This window comes from Lissotriton vulgaris, chromosome 5, assembly GCF_964263255.1.
Source record: "Lissotriton vulgaris chromosome 5, aLisVul1.2, whole genome shotgun sequence".
Taxonomy (NCBI): Eukaryota; Metazoa; Chordata; class Amphibia; order Caudata; family Salamandridae; genus Lissotriton; species Lissotriton vulgaris.
Window position 1 is genome coordinate 1,637,004,937 of NC_141693.1, and position 14,766 is coordinate 1,637,019,702.

A 14,766-nucleotide genomic window follows, 5' to 3' on the forward strand; every position below is an offset into this window, starting at 1 on the left:
TCACTGGACCTGCTGAATTATTCACCAAGGAGATCACCAGGAGATCAAGAAGAGGCTCACTCTGAGAATGATCGACTCCATCAAGATATGCCGACGGGGTCAACGCCAAGCACCTTAGTGGACGCTGTGGTCAGCTCCAGCTCTCGGAGCCAGAAGTATGGTCTCCAGCCTAACCCGGCACCTAGCCAAAGACTGAAGGATTTTGTATGTACCTCTCCATGAGTTTTGGACTGCCTAAGACTCTGTCACTAAAAGAAAGGAGGGATGTAGAGAGCCATCCGGGCTCTCCTCTACTATGTTGCACATTCACGCATCCATACACCCCTCGGTGGGCTCGACTCAAGGGGATAAATCAACGGCCGGAGACAGCTCGTGGTCTTCCACCCAGCATATAATTAGACTGTGTGTCGTACCATTATTTCCAGCGCAGCTGCAGCCATACTCCACGTGGCCCTGCCGCGCTACAGTCCCCTCACCTTTCTAAATACTAAAAACTGACCTGGATTGATAACTCCAAGAATCGTCAATTTCCCACCAAATGTTTGATTGCTCTGCCATAAAGTTATTCCTATCTCCATGTATATTTCCTTGTCCCCTCTTACTGCACCATACAAGGTAAAGGATTCTGCCTGCCATGCATCTATCCATAGCTGTGCCTTACTGTTCAAGGGATATCTGCGCCCACAGCACCAATCAGATTGTTGCACAGTTCAAGGTCGGCAGAAGACCTCTGTCACCTTAATTTGTGTATTTATTTATGTAATATTTATTTAAGTTTGGCCTTGAAGAGTATGTGGGCACTTGACATTCAACAACAAATAAATGTAGTGGATTACAAGGAGCAGTAGATGTCATTAAACAGATCCAGCAAAGCTTATTTGGGATCAAAAGGAACAAACAGACGGTAGAGCGAGAAGCAGCTCAGTGATATTGATTCGGATAGGTCTGAAAAGGTGCGTACATGACAGCAATTTGACACTAGAATGAGGGAGATATTGAAAGAAAAATCGAGGGGACTTTGTTTTTTTCATTGGCCTACAATCGAGCAAAGGAAGTTTTAGGCAGGTACAGGCAAAATAAAGTCATCCTTGGCTTAAAAAATCGTGAGTCTGCCTCCTGAATTGGGTCTGTTGGCATGTAAGAAGGGGAGTTTGTAAATGTTAGCGGAAGGAAAGCAGTGATTGGTTGTTCCTTAAATCTGCTGGTAATGGGTTAAAAATTGACGAGTCTGCTCCAGAGAAGGACATGTGTTGCACCTTGTAATCTACAGAAGTGTTTCCTTGCTTCTGGGCCCTTTTTGATTACTAGATTATGCACAGTGGAGAGATATGTTGGTATGTTTAAGCGTAAGGCTTTGTAGGAGAGAAAACCTAGTTTAAAAATCATTGTTGAATCATTAGGCACCCGATGCAAATTGTCGAGAATTCCTATTTTTGTTGTTGATAAAAGTCTGGTAGTAGAATTGACGGTAGAAGTAGTTATTTTTGTGGGTTTGCCGGTAGAAGTGGTTTGATTTAATTATTTTATTAATATGTGGAATCATTCCCAAGGAATATTTGGTGGGAGGCCTTGTGAAATCACAGAAGATTATAAAATAGCAACTTTCAGTTTATTGAGGAGAACAGGATCAAAGTTGCTTTTACTTTTTGGGATAGTGGTATAAACTCAGTCTTTTTAGGTCGAGCATTCGAGATCGCTTGTATAATCATAATCATAATATTTGTAGAGCGTGCTACATACCCGTGAGGGTCTCAAGGCACTGAGGGGAGGGGGTGCTGCTACTGCTCGAAGAGCCAGGTCTTGAGGAGTCTTCTGAAGGTGAGTAGGTCTTGGGTCTGCCGTATGTCGGTAGGGAGGGTGTTCTAGGTTTTGGCGGCGAGGTAGGAGAAGAATATGCCGCCGGAGGTCTTTCGTTGGATGCGGGGGACAGCGGCGAGGGGAAGGCTGGCTGGCGGGTGAGGGTGTAGAAGCTGAGTCTGCAGTTCAGGTAGGCTGGTCCAGCGTTGTGGAGTGCTTTGTGTGCATGGGTGAGGAGCTTGAAGGTGATCCTCTTGTCGACGGGAGCCAGTGCAGGTCTCAGGTGGGGGGTGATGTGGCTGCGGCGGGAGACGTTGACGATCAGTCGGGCGGAGGCGTTTTGGATGTGTTGTAGTCGACGTAGGTGTTTGGCTGGGATTCCTGCGTAGAGTACGTTGCCGTAGTCCAGTCTGCTGCTGACGAGGGCCTGTGTCACCGTTCTTCTTGTTTCGGTCGGTATCCACTTGTAGATCCTGCGGAGCATGCAGAGGGTGTTGTAGCAGGAGGAGGAGATGGCGTTGACCTGTTTAGACATGAAGAGGGAGTAGTGAGGATGAATCCTGGGTTGCGTGCATGGTCGGTGGGTGTTGGTGCTGCTCCCAGTGTGGTTGGCCACCAGGAGTCGTCCCAGGTTGAGGGGGTGGGTCCGAGGATGAGTACCTCCATCTTGTCCGAGTTCAGCTTCAGACGGCTGCTCCTCATCCAGTCGGTGACGGCCTTCATTCCCTTATGGAGGTTGTTTTCGGCGGTGTGTGGGTCCTTGGTGACCGAGAGGATGAGCTGGGTGTCATTGGCGTAAGAGATGATGTTGAGGTTGTGATGGCGGGCCACTTGTGCGAGGGGGGCCATGTAGATGTTGAACAGTATCGGCCTGAGGGATGAGCCCTGGGTGACGCAGCAGATGATTTCGATGGCTTCGGATCGGAAGGGTGGGAGGCTGATGCTCTGGGTTCTGCCGGAGAGGAAGGACGTGGTCCAGTGAAGGGCCTTCTCTTGGATTCCAGCTTCTAAGAGGCGTGTCTTTAGAGTGCGATGGAAGACCATGTCGAAGGCGGCCGACAGGTCCAGGAGGATGAGGGCTGATGTTTCGCCGCTGTCTAGTTGGCGCCTGATGTCGTCTGTGGCGGCGATGAGGGCTGTCTCGGTGCTGTGGTTTCATTTGAATCCGAACTAGGAAGGTCCAAGATGTTGTTGTCTTCCAGGTGGAGGCCAGCTGTCTGTTTACGATTTTCTCTATGACCTTTGCTGGGAATGGGAGCAGGGAAATGGCCCGGAAGTTCTTGAGGTCTTTGGGGTCCGCCTTGGGCTTCTTGAGGAGGGCGTTGATTTTGGCGTGTTTCCAGCTATCCGGGAATGCCGCTGTTTTGAAGGAGATGTTGATGACCTTCCGTACTTGGGGTGCGATGGTTGCATCTGCTTTGTTGAATACGTGGTGTGGGCACGGGTCTGACGGGGATCCTGAGTGGATGGAGTTCATGACCTTGCGTGTCTCGTCGACGTTGACGTTGGACCAGGAGGTCAAGCGGATGGCACTGTTCACAGGGGAGGTGGAGTCTGGAGTAGTCGGGGCGGTCGTGGTGTTAAAGCTGTCGTGGATGTCAGCGATCTTGCGGTGGAAGAAGGTGGCTAGTGAGTTGCACAGTTCTGTAGAGGGCGGGATGTCATTGGTGTTGGCGCTGGGGTTGGAGAATTCCTTTATGATGCTAAAGAGCTCTTTGCTGTTGTGTGCGTTGTTATCCAGGCGGTCTTTGAAGGAGGATCTTTTGGCTGATCTGATGAGGTAGTGATGTCTTCGGGTGGCATCCTTGTGGGCTACGTGGCTGTGCGTTGTGCATTCGTGGAGCCATATTTTCTCCAGTTTCCGGCATACTAGCTTGGAGGTCTGGAGTTTGTTGGTGAACCAGGTGGCCCTCTTGCTGGTGTGGTTGTTGGAGGGTTTCTTGAGCGGGGCGAGGGTGTTGGCGCAGTTGTCGATCCACTGTCTGGATACTTTAGTATAAACTTATCATATCTGTATGTGCTTTGTAGGCTCTGGAGATAAACCCTAGGACTTGTTTGCTTCCGCTTAGGGACTTTTTTCTGTTCAACTGCCTCTATTTAACTGCCTTGATAGAAAACGACCAGCAGAAGTCAGTAAAATACCAGAATTGCTTTCTGCTGAAAGACTTTCTTTTTTTTCTTTTTCTGGCAACTTCCTCTATTTAACATTTTTCTGATAGAAAACGACCAGCAGAGGTCAGTAAAATACCAGAATCACTTTAGCATTCTCTAGATTCCAGTCCATAGAAATTGTCTTCCACGAGCACCTGTAGACAATAATATTTTTTTTAAATCTTGAATTTTCAGTGGTATGACCACCGAAGGCCCTGCTTTCATATTAAAAACAGTGCTTTGGACTAAACCATTTCCCGCTGAAAAGCAATATTTCTCGCCATTAGAAACGCTTTGAATTGTGAGAATGTACTGTGTGTAATATTCTCGTTTTTCTGGAAAGCTGAACTTTGATTTTAACACTTTTAGTATTCGTGTGCTGTGTATTGTATTGTGCGCATTTTTAATATTGACTTTTGCCACATGTAAAGGTGATTTTAAACATAATTGCTTTAACTGCTTTTTTAAAATTGATTTCTTATATCTGCACTTTGCCAAAAACGAAAAGCGAAAACTAATTCAGATATAGCAGATGTCTGAACTCCTCTTTCTTCGCCCACATGTCAGTTTACAGTAGCAGTCTTCTATTACTCTTCCGGGTGGGCTTGAGGTAGACAATAGAGGCCACCATCTTAGGCAGGCAGTGCTCTAGTTGCTACCGGGAAATGCTCATTAAGAGGCACGCTGCGTGGACGCGCCGCAGGCACCCGCCTAAAGCAAGTCTGTCCACGCCCGTCCGCATCCCGGGAGCAGCCAGCGCCGGCCATGCTGCCGGTTTGTTTGCGGAGGTGCCTGGCCCAGGTCTCTCTTACAGCCACAAGGAGCTGCATGCTCTGCGCTAAAGCGGTGGTAAGTGTGCTGGCGGATGGGTTATCAAAGATGATTTGCATCTGACCTGTGAAAACTGTCATTTCCGCTTACATACTACTAGCACTAATACTTCATTTTAGGGTTCTCGAACTTCTAACACTACTAGAGTGCGCATCATTCTGGCTGCATTAATCAATGCTCGTTCTGCAGTTAAACACGCTCAGGAAATGTTTGAACTACTCTCTGATGAACAATTGGATTTATTTTTATTACAGTAACATGGTTCAGTGAGTTCTCTAATCCTGCCATTGAATTCGCTATTCCAAGGGATAGAAGATCTCCAGGGCTGATCGTAAAATGTGAAGGGGGAGGGTCTTGCCATTATGTTCAGAGACAATTGGGTCCTCCGGCGGGGCTAGATCTTTACAGTTGGAGAAGGTGAAGCGCTTTATTTCTCAATTATTATCTTGCCGCATTTTACGCTGGGTGGCATGGTGGTTTATCGACCCCCTGGCCCCTCCGGAGATTTCCTAAAAGCACTCGAAATTGCTGTTCCTCTAGCTTTGCAATTCCCTAAGGTTCTTCTCCTTGGAGGATTTTAACATTCACATTGATTGTGTAGAGGGGAGGGATACTAGGGAGCTACATGACTCCTTGAACATCGCCCAACTTACTCAATGTGTTAATGGTCCTACGCATCAGAGAGGGCATACGTTAGATCTGATCTGCTGTAATTTTCCCTCCAAGTAACATGGTGCGATCATTTTTTGACCAATTTCTCATGGACCATTCAGGTGCCTCATGCTCCTAGTAAACAGGTCCAGGGGAATCCCGCACAGTAAAAATTGATTCCTCAAACTTATGCTCAACCCTGAAAAACTTCCGTCCTCCCGCTTCCACCAGCTTGGAGGGAGCAGTGAAAAATTTTGAGAGCTGAATTTCTCAGGCAGTGGAACAGCTAGCTACGTTCGGTTCTGCTAAGCGGGTTAGAATCTCTCCATCCAAACCCTGGTTTTCAAAGGAGCTTAAAGAGCAAAAAAGATATTGCAAAAATTAGAACGCAATTGGAGAGTGGTCTACTGCCCTTTTGCTAAAATAGCACCTAGAAAGGTCCAGAAAGGTTATTACGCTTCCATAAACCTAGCCAAAAGTCAGCATTATGCAGAGCGCATAGCCCAGTCTCGTAATAACGCCAAGGAAATTGTTTCCATTGTGCAAAGCTTTGTGACCCCTAGGGCAGAGGAGATATCACTACCTCCGTCGGCCATCTGGTGTGAGAAACTTTCGTGTTTCTTCATTGATAAAATCCAGTCGATACAAGTCAGTTTTGATGTCTCCAACTCTGTACAGGAACTACTTATTGATGCAACGCTTATCCAGAAATATCACCAACCCAGGGTCCAGGTCACTCCAGTGGGGACCATAACACCGAAGTACAACACACCTAGTCACAAACACTTTCACCCCAGACCCTTGCAAATATATATATATATATATATATAAAAATAATGGGTTGAGGGAAATATGACAAGATACATTTAAGCACAGATTTTTAACACCAACATTTGTTTTTATCAATAATTCTACTAACTAATCTATGCATCAATGTACCCCACCAATTAGGTCGATGGACCAATTAGTTGAGCAAGTAGATGGTGATTGATCAAGACGAGCTTAACCTCACTACAACAATACATTGATTTGCATAATTAATTGACTCTAAAAGAATCACAAACACCTAAAATCATTTTAAAGATTTTATATAATTAATTTGCATAAAGGAAAATTATCATTTATTCTGTCTCTGTTAATTCTCACATTCAGGAAATAAATAAAGAAAAACTGTTTATAAAAGACATGAAGAGAAAATTCAGGTTCACATTAATTCCATTATTCTCTAAAATAAACATCAATCAATCCTTGGTCATGTAACTGAAAGAGAAATTCTTCATGAAATAGATCAGAGAACCATAGTTAAAACATGCATTCAATTCTAAAGATTTCTATACTAAATCCTTCCTACCCAGCACTAAAACCTAATCTATACTTACTAACCCAGGCCTCCTCGGGCACAATCTCTTACCCAGGCTAGTGTCCCGAAACGATCTCCAACCTACAGGGGTTATCAGTGAACCTTCTGGCATAGTTTCAGGCTCCCAGCATCTCTGCAAACAGCTGCAATGCAATCAGCATCTCTCTGAGTTCAGCTTGTCTCTCTCACAGTCTCTAAACCCCAATTTTTGTCTGATATTTATACTGTATTTGCTGGCTCTCTACCCTCAAATGTTTCAACTCTTGCCATTTCCTTTTTTCTGATTGGTCATGACATTGCAGTTCTTTGCTCTCAGGATGTCAGTTAATTGACAATGTATTTTCTAACTTTCAGGATGTCCATGAATAGCTTCCTGATTAAAAAGCTGACAGATACAAATTCGACTGTCCATGCATTTCTCAACTTCCAGGATGTCTGTGAATAACTTTGACAAACTGATAAATACAAGTTCGACTGCCCTCATTCATCATCAGGCATTTAAATGTTCATTAGCAGTGATTCAGCTGTTTCCACGTGGTCATTCTTTGGAAGGCATTTGACTTTTCTCCTTGGCAGACATTCAGCTGCTCTTGTGGGTATAATTTTGGGCCACAGCCACTCACCAGCATTCATATCAAATGGCCTCGAACATAGTCAGGTGAGGTTGCAAAGTTTTCAGTGAAGCAAAGAGCAAATACGAGTTTTTCACAGCAAGATGATGTAAGCTTTTTCTACTGCGCAGAACCGGGAAAAGCAAAGCCATTTTGGAACTGGAAACCAGCCAAACTACGATAAACACAAAAAGAAAATGTAAATACTCAGAATATAAGTGTTTTCTGTCCCCCCACCCACCAGTACTAATATTTATCCTTTAAAACTGTTGCCTAGCAGAAAAGTGTCACACTGCAAGCCATTAAAAATGAAGCAGAAAGGCAACATGCAATGCACAATGTACATTACAACATAGACATGCACTATTACACCACTTAAATGGACAAAATAGATTAAACATGCATTGTACATCATTAAATAATATGTTAATCAAAACCTATTAGTGCAAAGCATTTCCCACATGTAATGTGTGTGTTTTTAGTTAATACACAACAATCAAAATTAATATATTTACTTTGTTATAGGGGTGATTAATCTGAATGGGGTACACAAAAAATCTTCTGTACCTCGCTCTATCATTACCCAGCTGAATATGGCCATCCTTAGCCATGATGTTTCTAATACATCCTTCTCCTTGTCTGCATTTTCTGCTGTTGCTCACCAAGACTCACTGATTATTTTGAAGTCACTGAAATCTGGTTCGCTAACTGACCCTTGTCAAGCCCGATTGCTGGCCGCTGTGGCAGAAGCTGTTAATACAGAAGTTAATTCACTCATTAATGTGTCCTTCCGATCTGCCACTGTTCCGCCCGAATAAAAGCAGGCCAAACTTCTCCCTCTGCTAAAAAAACCTTCTCTTGACTCGGCCAACCCTGCCAACTATCGCCCCCTTTCCTTCCTTTCAGCGGTAGCCAAGGTATGTGAAAAGGCAGTCTTTAAGCAGCTGGCCAACTTTGTAAAGACTTCAGGACTGTTACATCCTGGTCAGTCAGGGTTTAGAGCCACTTATAGCACAGAGACAGCGCTTGTGGAAGTATCAGAAGCCATTGGAGGATGCTTGGATGGGGCGGGAGAGAGGCCCTGATTTTATTGGACCACTCTGCCTCCTTCAATACGGTGCCACACTCACTGTTACTAACAAGTCTCGCGAACATTGGTGTTACCGGCCCAGCGTGGGAATGGATAAAATCATTTTTGGCAGACAGATCACAGCAAGTGTGGCTACCTCCTTTTTCATCAACCCCACAAAAGGTGACTATGAAAGTACCTCAGGGTACTACCCTGAGCCCCCTCCTTTTTAATGTTTATGTCACCCCTCTGGTTTATCTGGCTGAGGATCTGGGAGCAAAAATCATTGCCTATGCAGATGATACCCAGCTCCTATTTACTTGGAAGGGCTCAGATATTTCCCCTACAAGAGCAAAAAACTGTTCAGCAGCCATTTTTAAAAGGCTTGCAGCCGCCCAGTTAAAGTGTAATGAGGACAAGTCCGAAATCCTCTTATTCAGATCCTTTCCCCACAGCTCAGGGAAGCCCCTTGGCCGCCAGAATACCCCCTCCCCAGTTCCACGGGACAGGCAGTCGAGAACTTGGGCGTTTGGTTTGAGGAAAGTCTCAGGTTCTTTACACAAGTAAAGAAACTGGCCAGCTAATGTTTTGGCACATTGAAGTTTCTTGGGAAGTTTCTTCCCCTGTTACCCAGGTCTGCTAAGGCGATGGTCACGCGTGCTCTGATCCTTAGCCGCCTCGACTATGCCAATGCACTTTATATTGGCCTTCCAGGATACCAGCTCAAGAAACTTCAGGTAATACAGAACGCTGCGGCCAGAGTTATGATGGGTATCCCGGGCGGGTCTAGCGTAAAGCATAATTTGCTGGATCTGCACTGACTTCCAGTGGCCCAAAGAGTCAAATTTAAGGTTCTCACAATGGCCCACTCAGCCCTTTATGGATTAGGGCCCCTCTATCTGAGGAAGCGGTTTCGTTTTTATACTCCAAGTAGGCTTCTGCGTTCTGCTTCACACTGCCTAGCTTCGATTCCTCGCTTTCGGGGGTAAGAATTGGAGGTAGCTCTCTATCCTTCAAAGCGGACAAATCTTGGAATTCTCTCCCCTTTGAACTGCGTAGCATTCATGACCCCTGCAGGTTCAAAAAAAGACTAAAAACCCTGCTGTTTACTTAATCAGTAATCTCCCCCAGTTCCTTACTGTTTTGAATAGTGGCTTTCGCGCCGGGACACTCATAAGTAGCCACACACGTTATAAATCATTGTACCCTAACATAACGTGTTCCCATACCTGGCGTGTCACGCAGTTTGGTTCTTACCTTCCCTCCATGTTAAACAACAGTAGATGTTTCCGCACCCAGGCTAATGTACTGCATAGCTAAATACATATAAGGTCCCAAAGGCGAGACCGATTGCATTGCAAATGCTTGTCTGCATTTGTGGTTCAGGAATTTATCAACCATCCTTGATTTGAGTTTGAATAGCACGGTGAGGATATTTTAATACGGATGTGTTTACGTCCTGATGTATGGAGATACTTTTACCTTTGCTGATTGAGCTTGGAGATTCATGATGCAGTCTGTGTGGGTTTAAAGATAGAATCCTGGAGTGCATGGCAGGTCAATGCAGAGAGCGCTTACGTGTGGCATCAATTCTTAAACATTTGAGATCTGTTGGAAAAGAAAAAGAAATACCAGTTCAAGGCAGATCCACAGAAACCGATGCAGGGCTCAAGTAATGATATAAGCCGTCCACGTTCAATCATGTCTAACATCACTACGAGACCCAGTAGCACTAACAGGCCCAGATAACCTCCATCCAAAATCCAATGAACACCAACTAAGATCAATACAGTTGTTTTCTCGATGCAGCTCCCAGAGTGGAAGCCAGATTGATTTGTTGTGAGGCGATGTTCAGAGTTGATATAGGAAGGTGATATGCCTCACAATGCCTTGTTCACCTATGGGAGGCTGAACACAGACTAGGAGCTGGATGGTAAGCTAGAGTCAATATTTGATATCTTTATGATGAGGGTGATTTGTTCACCTTTCCATATGTCAGAAACATTTTCCCAGTAGAGAAAAGTGTTGATAAGCTCGCAAAAAGAAAAGGGGAAAGTTTACTTTAATAATGTTCTGAGGTAACCGATCTAAATGTTATTTGGTATGTTACATACTGATCAGGGTAACCCCCCTATGGACCTCATTTGGGAAAGTGATTGGCTATTGCTCACCCTGAGAGCATGGGTTAAGTAGCTGGTTATTTATGGCTGAGACAATCTAGTTAGCAAATTATTTTAGAGACCAGTTAAAGAAATAAGCAACCGTTGATCATGACAGAGGTGGCAAAGTAGACTAGAATAGGAATCTGGGAGGATTTCACGAACTGTCACGTAGATGCTTCTGTTACAGCAAGCTTGTAATTGTTTCTTAGGGATTACATTTTCTGTAAACATTTAGGGGCAGATTTACAATAACTGGCGCATCCCGAGGGATGCGCCAGTTATTGTGCGCCGCAGCTCCGCCACCCATGGTGCGCCACATTTACAATGCGGCGTGCCATGGGGCAAAAACGGCACAGATGCGTGACGCATCTGTGCCGTAAAGGTGACATTGCTGGAGTTGCATCGTAAGCACGACGCAGCTCCAGCAAAGCTCGGGGGTGCCCTATCTGTCCAGTGCTGCGTCAAGCCTTACGCCTGCTTCAGGCGCAGGGTTTTGACGCAGCATTGGCCTACAAGTGACTGAGTGAAATATTGTAAATTTTACTCAGCCACTTTTGCGAGGTGCACCTGCCCCGGAACGCCCAGCCTGCGCCAGAACGCCCACATGTGGTGCAGGGCTTTACAACGTGACGCATCTGCCTAGATGCGTCACGTTGTAAATAGGTCGCAGGGATGCGCCACGTTTACGCCGCATTGCGTGACGCAAACATGGGCAAGTCCAATATAAATCTGCCCCTTAGGGATTTAGAGGAGTTTCACCCATTTTTAGATTACTAATTTGCCTTTTTGTGTGAGCAATGGTTGGATCCGTTTCTGGCATTGTTTGACTTTAAATGTGCCAGGGTATCAACTCAGCTGATGAGGTAAGGATGTTGCTGCTGTATAAAACTTCAATATCGTGGGCATCATCCTTGGTAAAGTCTCCACTAAGGTAAGGAAAAAGGCTCAATGTTTACTGGGGGCAGGTGGGGTGAGGGAGTTCTGATCGAAGATGATGATGTGATGCTTAGTTGGGCGGTAATGGACCAGTCAATTACAATGTGAGTAAGCTTGTGATCGATGAGGGGTCATTAATGATGAGATCGGGGCTGATCTGTTGTGGGATGACGGGACAAATGTTGGTGGAGGTCACGCAGCTCTAGGAGAGAAGTGGCATATTTGAATGTTTTGTATTTGTTGTTACACTAGTCAATACATTACACCTGCTATACTGTATGTATATCCTGTACTATTTATGCCATATACAGTATACCGTGTACTGCATACTGCTTTAGCTAGAAACGCAATTTCAGGGGACTATCTACTGCATACTGTATACATCATAATGTATATATTGCTATATCGAGAAACTAATCTGCAAGCTTTTATTAAAATATTTTTGCACCTTTTTTAGAGCAATAAACCTGTTCAGATTGATGAGGATCATACCTATGAGGTAAATATATGAATTTATTTATATCAGTGTTTTATAAAGCATTGTTGATCACCATCCAATGTCATCAAAAGGCTGGAATTACAGACAGCTTACTGGAAAAAATATAAGCACGTATGCATTACCAGAGAGGTTATAACCAAGCAGGAACGAAGGATCAAAATCCCTAGCATTCTTTGATTGCAGGCCTAGCTGTCGTAGACTAGTTCTCTTGAAAGAGCTTGATTTTGAAGAGTTTTCTAAATCAGAGGTAATTCAGTTTGACTCCATAGTTTTGGCTCCTATGTAACATAGTTAGCATAGTCAGAATTCTATCTCTGGTTAGAAGTAGATCTCAATTTACAATGAAACAACACATGTGATCATTTTATATACTACAACTAAATAGCGAATTATAACTGACTGTTTCTTACAGGGCCTGCAAATTGAAGAAACAGCTACCTATGAAGACATCATTGCCTACCGCGTTGGAGATGCAAAATGGACTGCCGGGGAGCACCCATGCCAAGAATAGGGCAATATTACAAAAGTGACTCTCTTTCGAAGATTGACTAGTAGCCATATGTCAGAACGAAAGACTATCAAATGAGCTTCTTAGGAATGCCTTTGGCTCACAATATGTGGCCTTCAATGCAAAATGACAGTTTGTCAAAAGGATCTCTGTGGTCGACTTGCATGTAAATATTATTAGTATATTGATTATATTCCATCACCCAACAGCAGCTCTTTTTTATGAAAAAAGTGTATATTGAGTAAAGGCAATGTCTATTTACATTTTAAAAGTGCTCCTTCAAAAAATCACTATAGCTATGTAATTATATGATGGCCAGTATGGGCATTCAAGGCCTTTTATTCTGCACTTTCCTTTCATTTCTCAATACTGATGATCTTAGTTGGTCCTCAACTTAAGAAACATACAGTGAGTGTGGAGTAAGTATGCTTCAATTTTGTTTCCTTTATATTGAAATAGAACGTAAGCAATAAATAATCTTAATGAGATATACAAATGTAAAAAAGCTGCCTTTGAAACCATCTTACAACGAAGGACGACAATAACATTACTTCCTGTTCCGAAAATATACTCTTGGCATCAGCCCTTATTGACATATCTCGGTGCACTATATACAAAAAATGTCCATACCTAAAGCTGCCTGTGTGTGTGTGTGTCTTGCATTCTTTTCCTGTAAAAATACTGAACTGAAGTCTGAATATATCCAAAATAAAAAGAAAATACCTCAAAACACAGTTTCAGTAGTGAAATACGATAGTCTTTAAATTCAGCTATCCGAACACAGAACTTGACCCAGAAGATCTGGCTATTCAGATAATCAAGTGGACCCTGCCAGTCCCGGGATACCCTCACGGTTAACAAGTAGTGCTCTACGAATCTGATGATTGATTGGTTGATTGATGTACACACCTAAAAAAAATATATATTTTTTTTAATCAAAGATGCCGATAGTAAGGGTACTACTAAAATGTCTTTCTGTATCTGGTTGTATGCCAGAATTATGTTGACAAACCTATCGCCTGACATTAATATTGTATCCTACATTTGTTTATCAAAATCCCGTTGGCTGTAGATTTTAAATTATTACCATCAATGGGTCATTATTTTTGTAAATGATTTTTAGGATACATTATTTGTGTCAGACAATATTTAGTCCACGGTATTCCGGTACCATACCCTGCATCTTTCAGTAACATTATAAACGCAATCATCTCCACCACATGCATCCCCGGCTTCAATGCCACATTGTTCATCACGTTTAAAAGGCATTTGGCGCCAGGCCATAGTGGTATAATAAATTCTCCCCTAAAGTGCTTTACTTCTGTAAACCTGTTACATAAAGTTATTCTTAATAATCAGAATGATTAGACTATTAGTCTGCAATCAGACATTTACCTTGGTAAACGGACGTAAAGTTGTCAAGGATAAAAAACTATTTTAAAATGATTATTTACCATTTCGTATTTTTAGGAATCCTCCGTGGTTTACATTATAATACATGTTAATGCTTAATGCATTGCATGTTATCAGACATGGCATGGCATTTGAAAGTAAGTGAACTGGCATCTTTACACAGTAAATCACAGCGAAGTAAATCTGTTGCAAAATTTGTGGGGGCAAAAAGAGACTTTAGAGGGAACAGAAACAAGCACTTGAAATCTTTTTCAAAATACCAATTGCATTTGTAAATCTTGAGGTCAAATAATCTGTTGGAGCATTACATAATCTTCAATCTGTAGTGGGCATTTATCCGACAAATGCATAGTATAATAATAGCAAATAGTGAACATTCCGATTCCATCTCAAGCATCGCAGCCTCGCTCTTGAACAGCAAGCACGGGGGGGGTGTCTCGCATCATGCGATTTAAACTGTCGTTGTGTGGGGTATTAAACATTAGAGCTGCCAATAAAAAACACATGGAGACATTAGACATATTGAAGTGAAAGACGTCTTCATTTTGGCGACCCTTTCCCTAATGAAGTCAGACATCAAGAGCGAGAGCAGCCTTCTCCACGCCGTGGCCGTCGCCGTGTCGGACAAGCAGCGGCCCGTTGTACCAGGGCCCCCCTGGCCTTCTGCAGCGTGTGCCGAGTGCAGTAAGCACTGGGTGCAATCCTGACTGCTGCCGGTTCGAAAGTGCACATTGACATTTTCTCTAATTATTATCTTATGAAGACGATTCCCACAGGC

The 14,766-nt window shown here is 43.7% G+C and overlaps 1 protein-coding gene across 1 annotated transcript in view; it reads left to right on the forward strand.

Annotated features, from left to right (window-relative positions):
- Window positions 1-13,280, forward strand: part of LOC147716881 (B-cell antigen receptor complex-associated protein beta chain-like) — a 218,745-nt gene extending 205,465 nt beyond the window's left edge. Inside the window, exons 5-6 of the mRNA XM_086923781.1 lie at window positions 12,026-12,067; window positions 12,480-13,280. Coding sequence (XP_086779907.1) covers window positions 12,026-12,067; window positions 12,480-12,578 — 141 coding nt within the window. The 3' untranslated portion in view covers window positions 12,579-13,280. The remainder of the gene's footprint in view (window positions 1-12,025; window positions 12,068-12,479) is intronic.
- The last annotated feature ends 1,486 nt before the right edge of the window (window positions 13,281-14,766 follow it).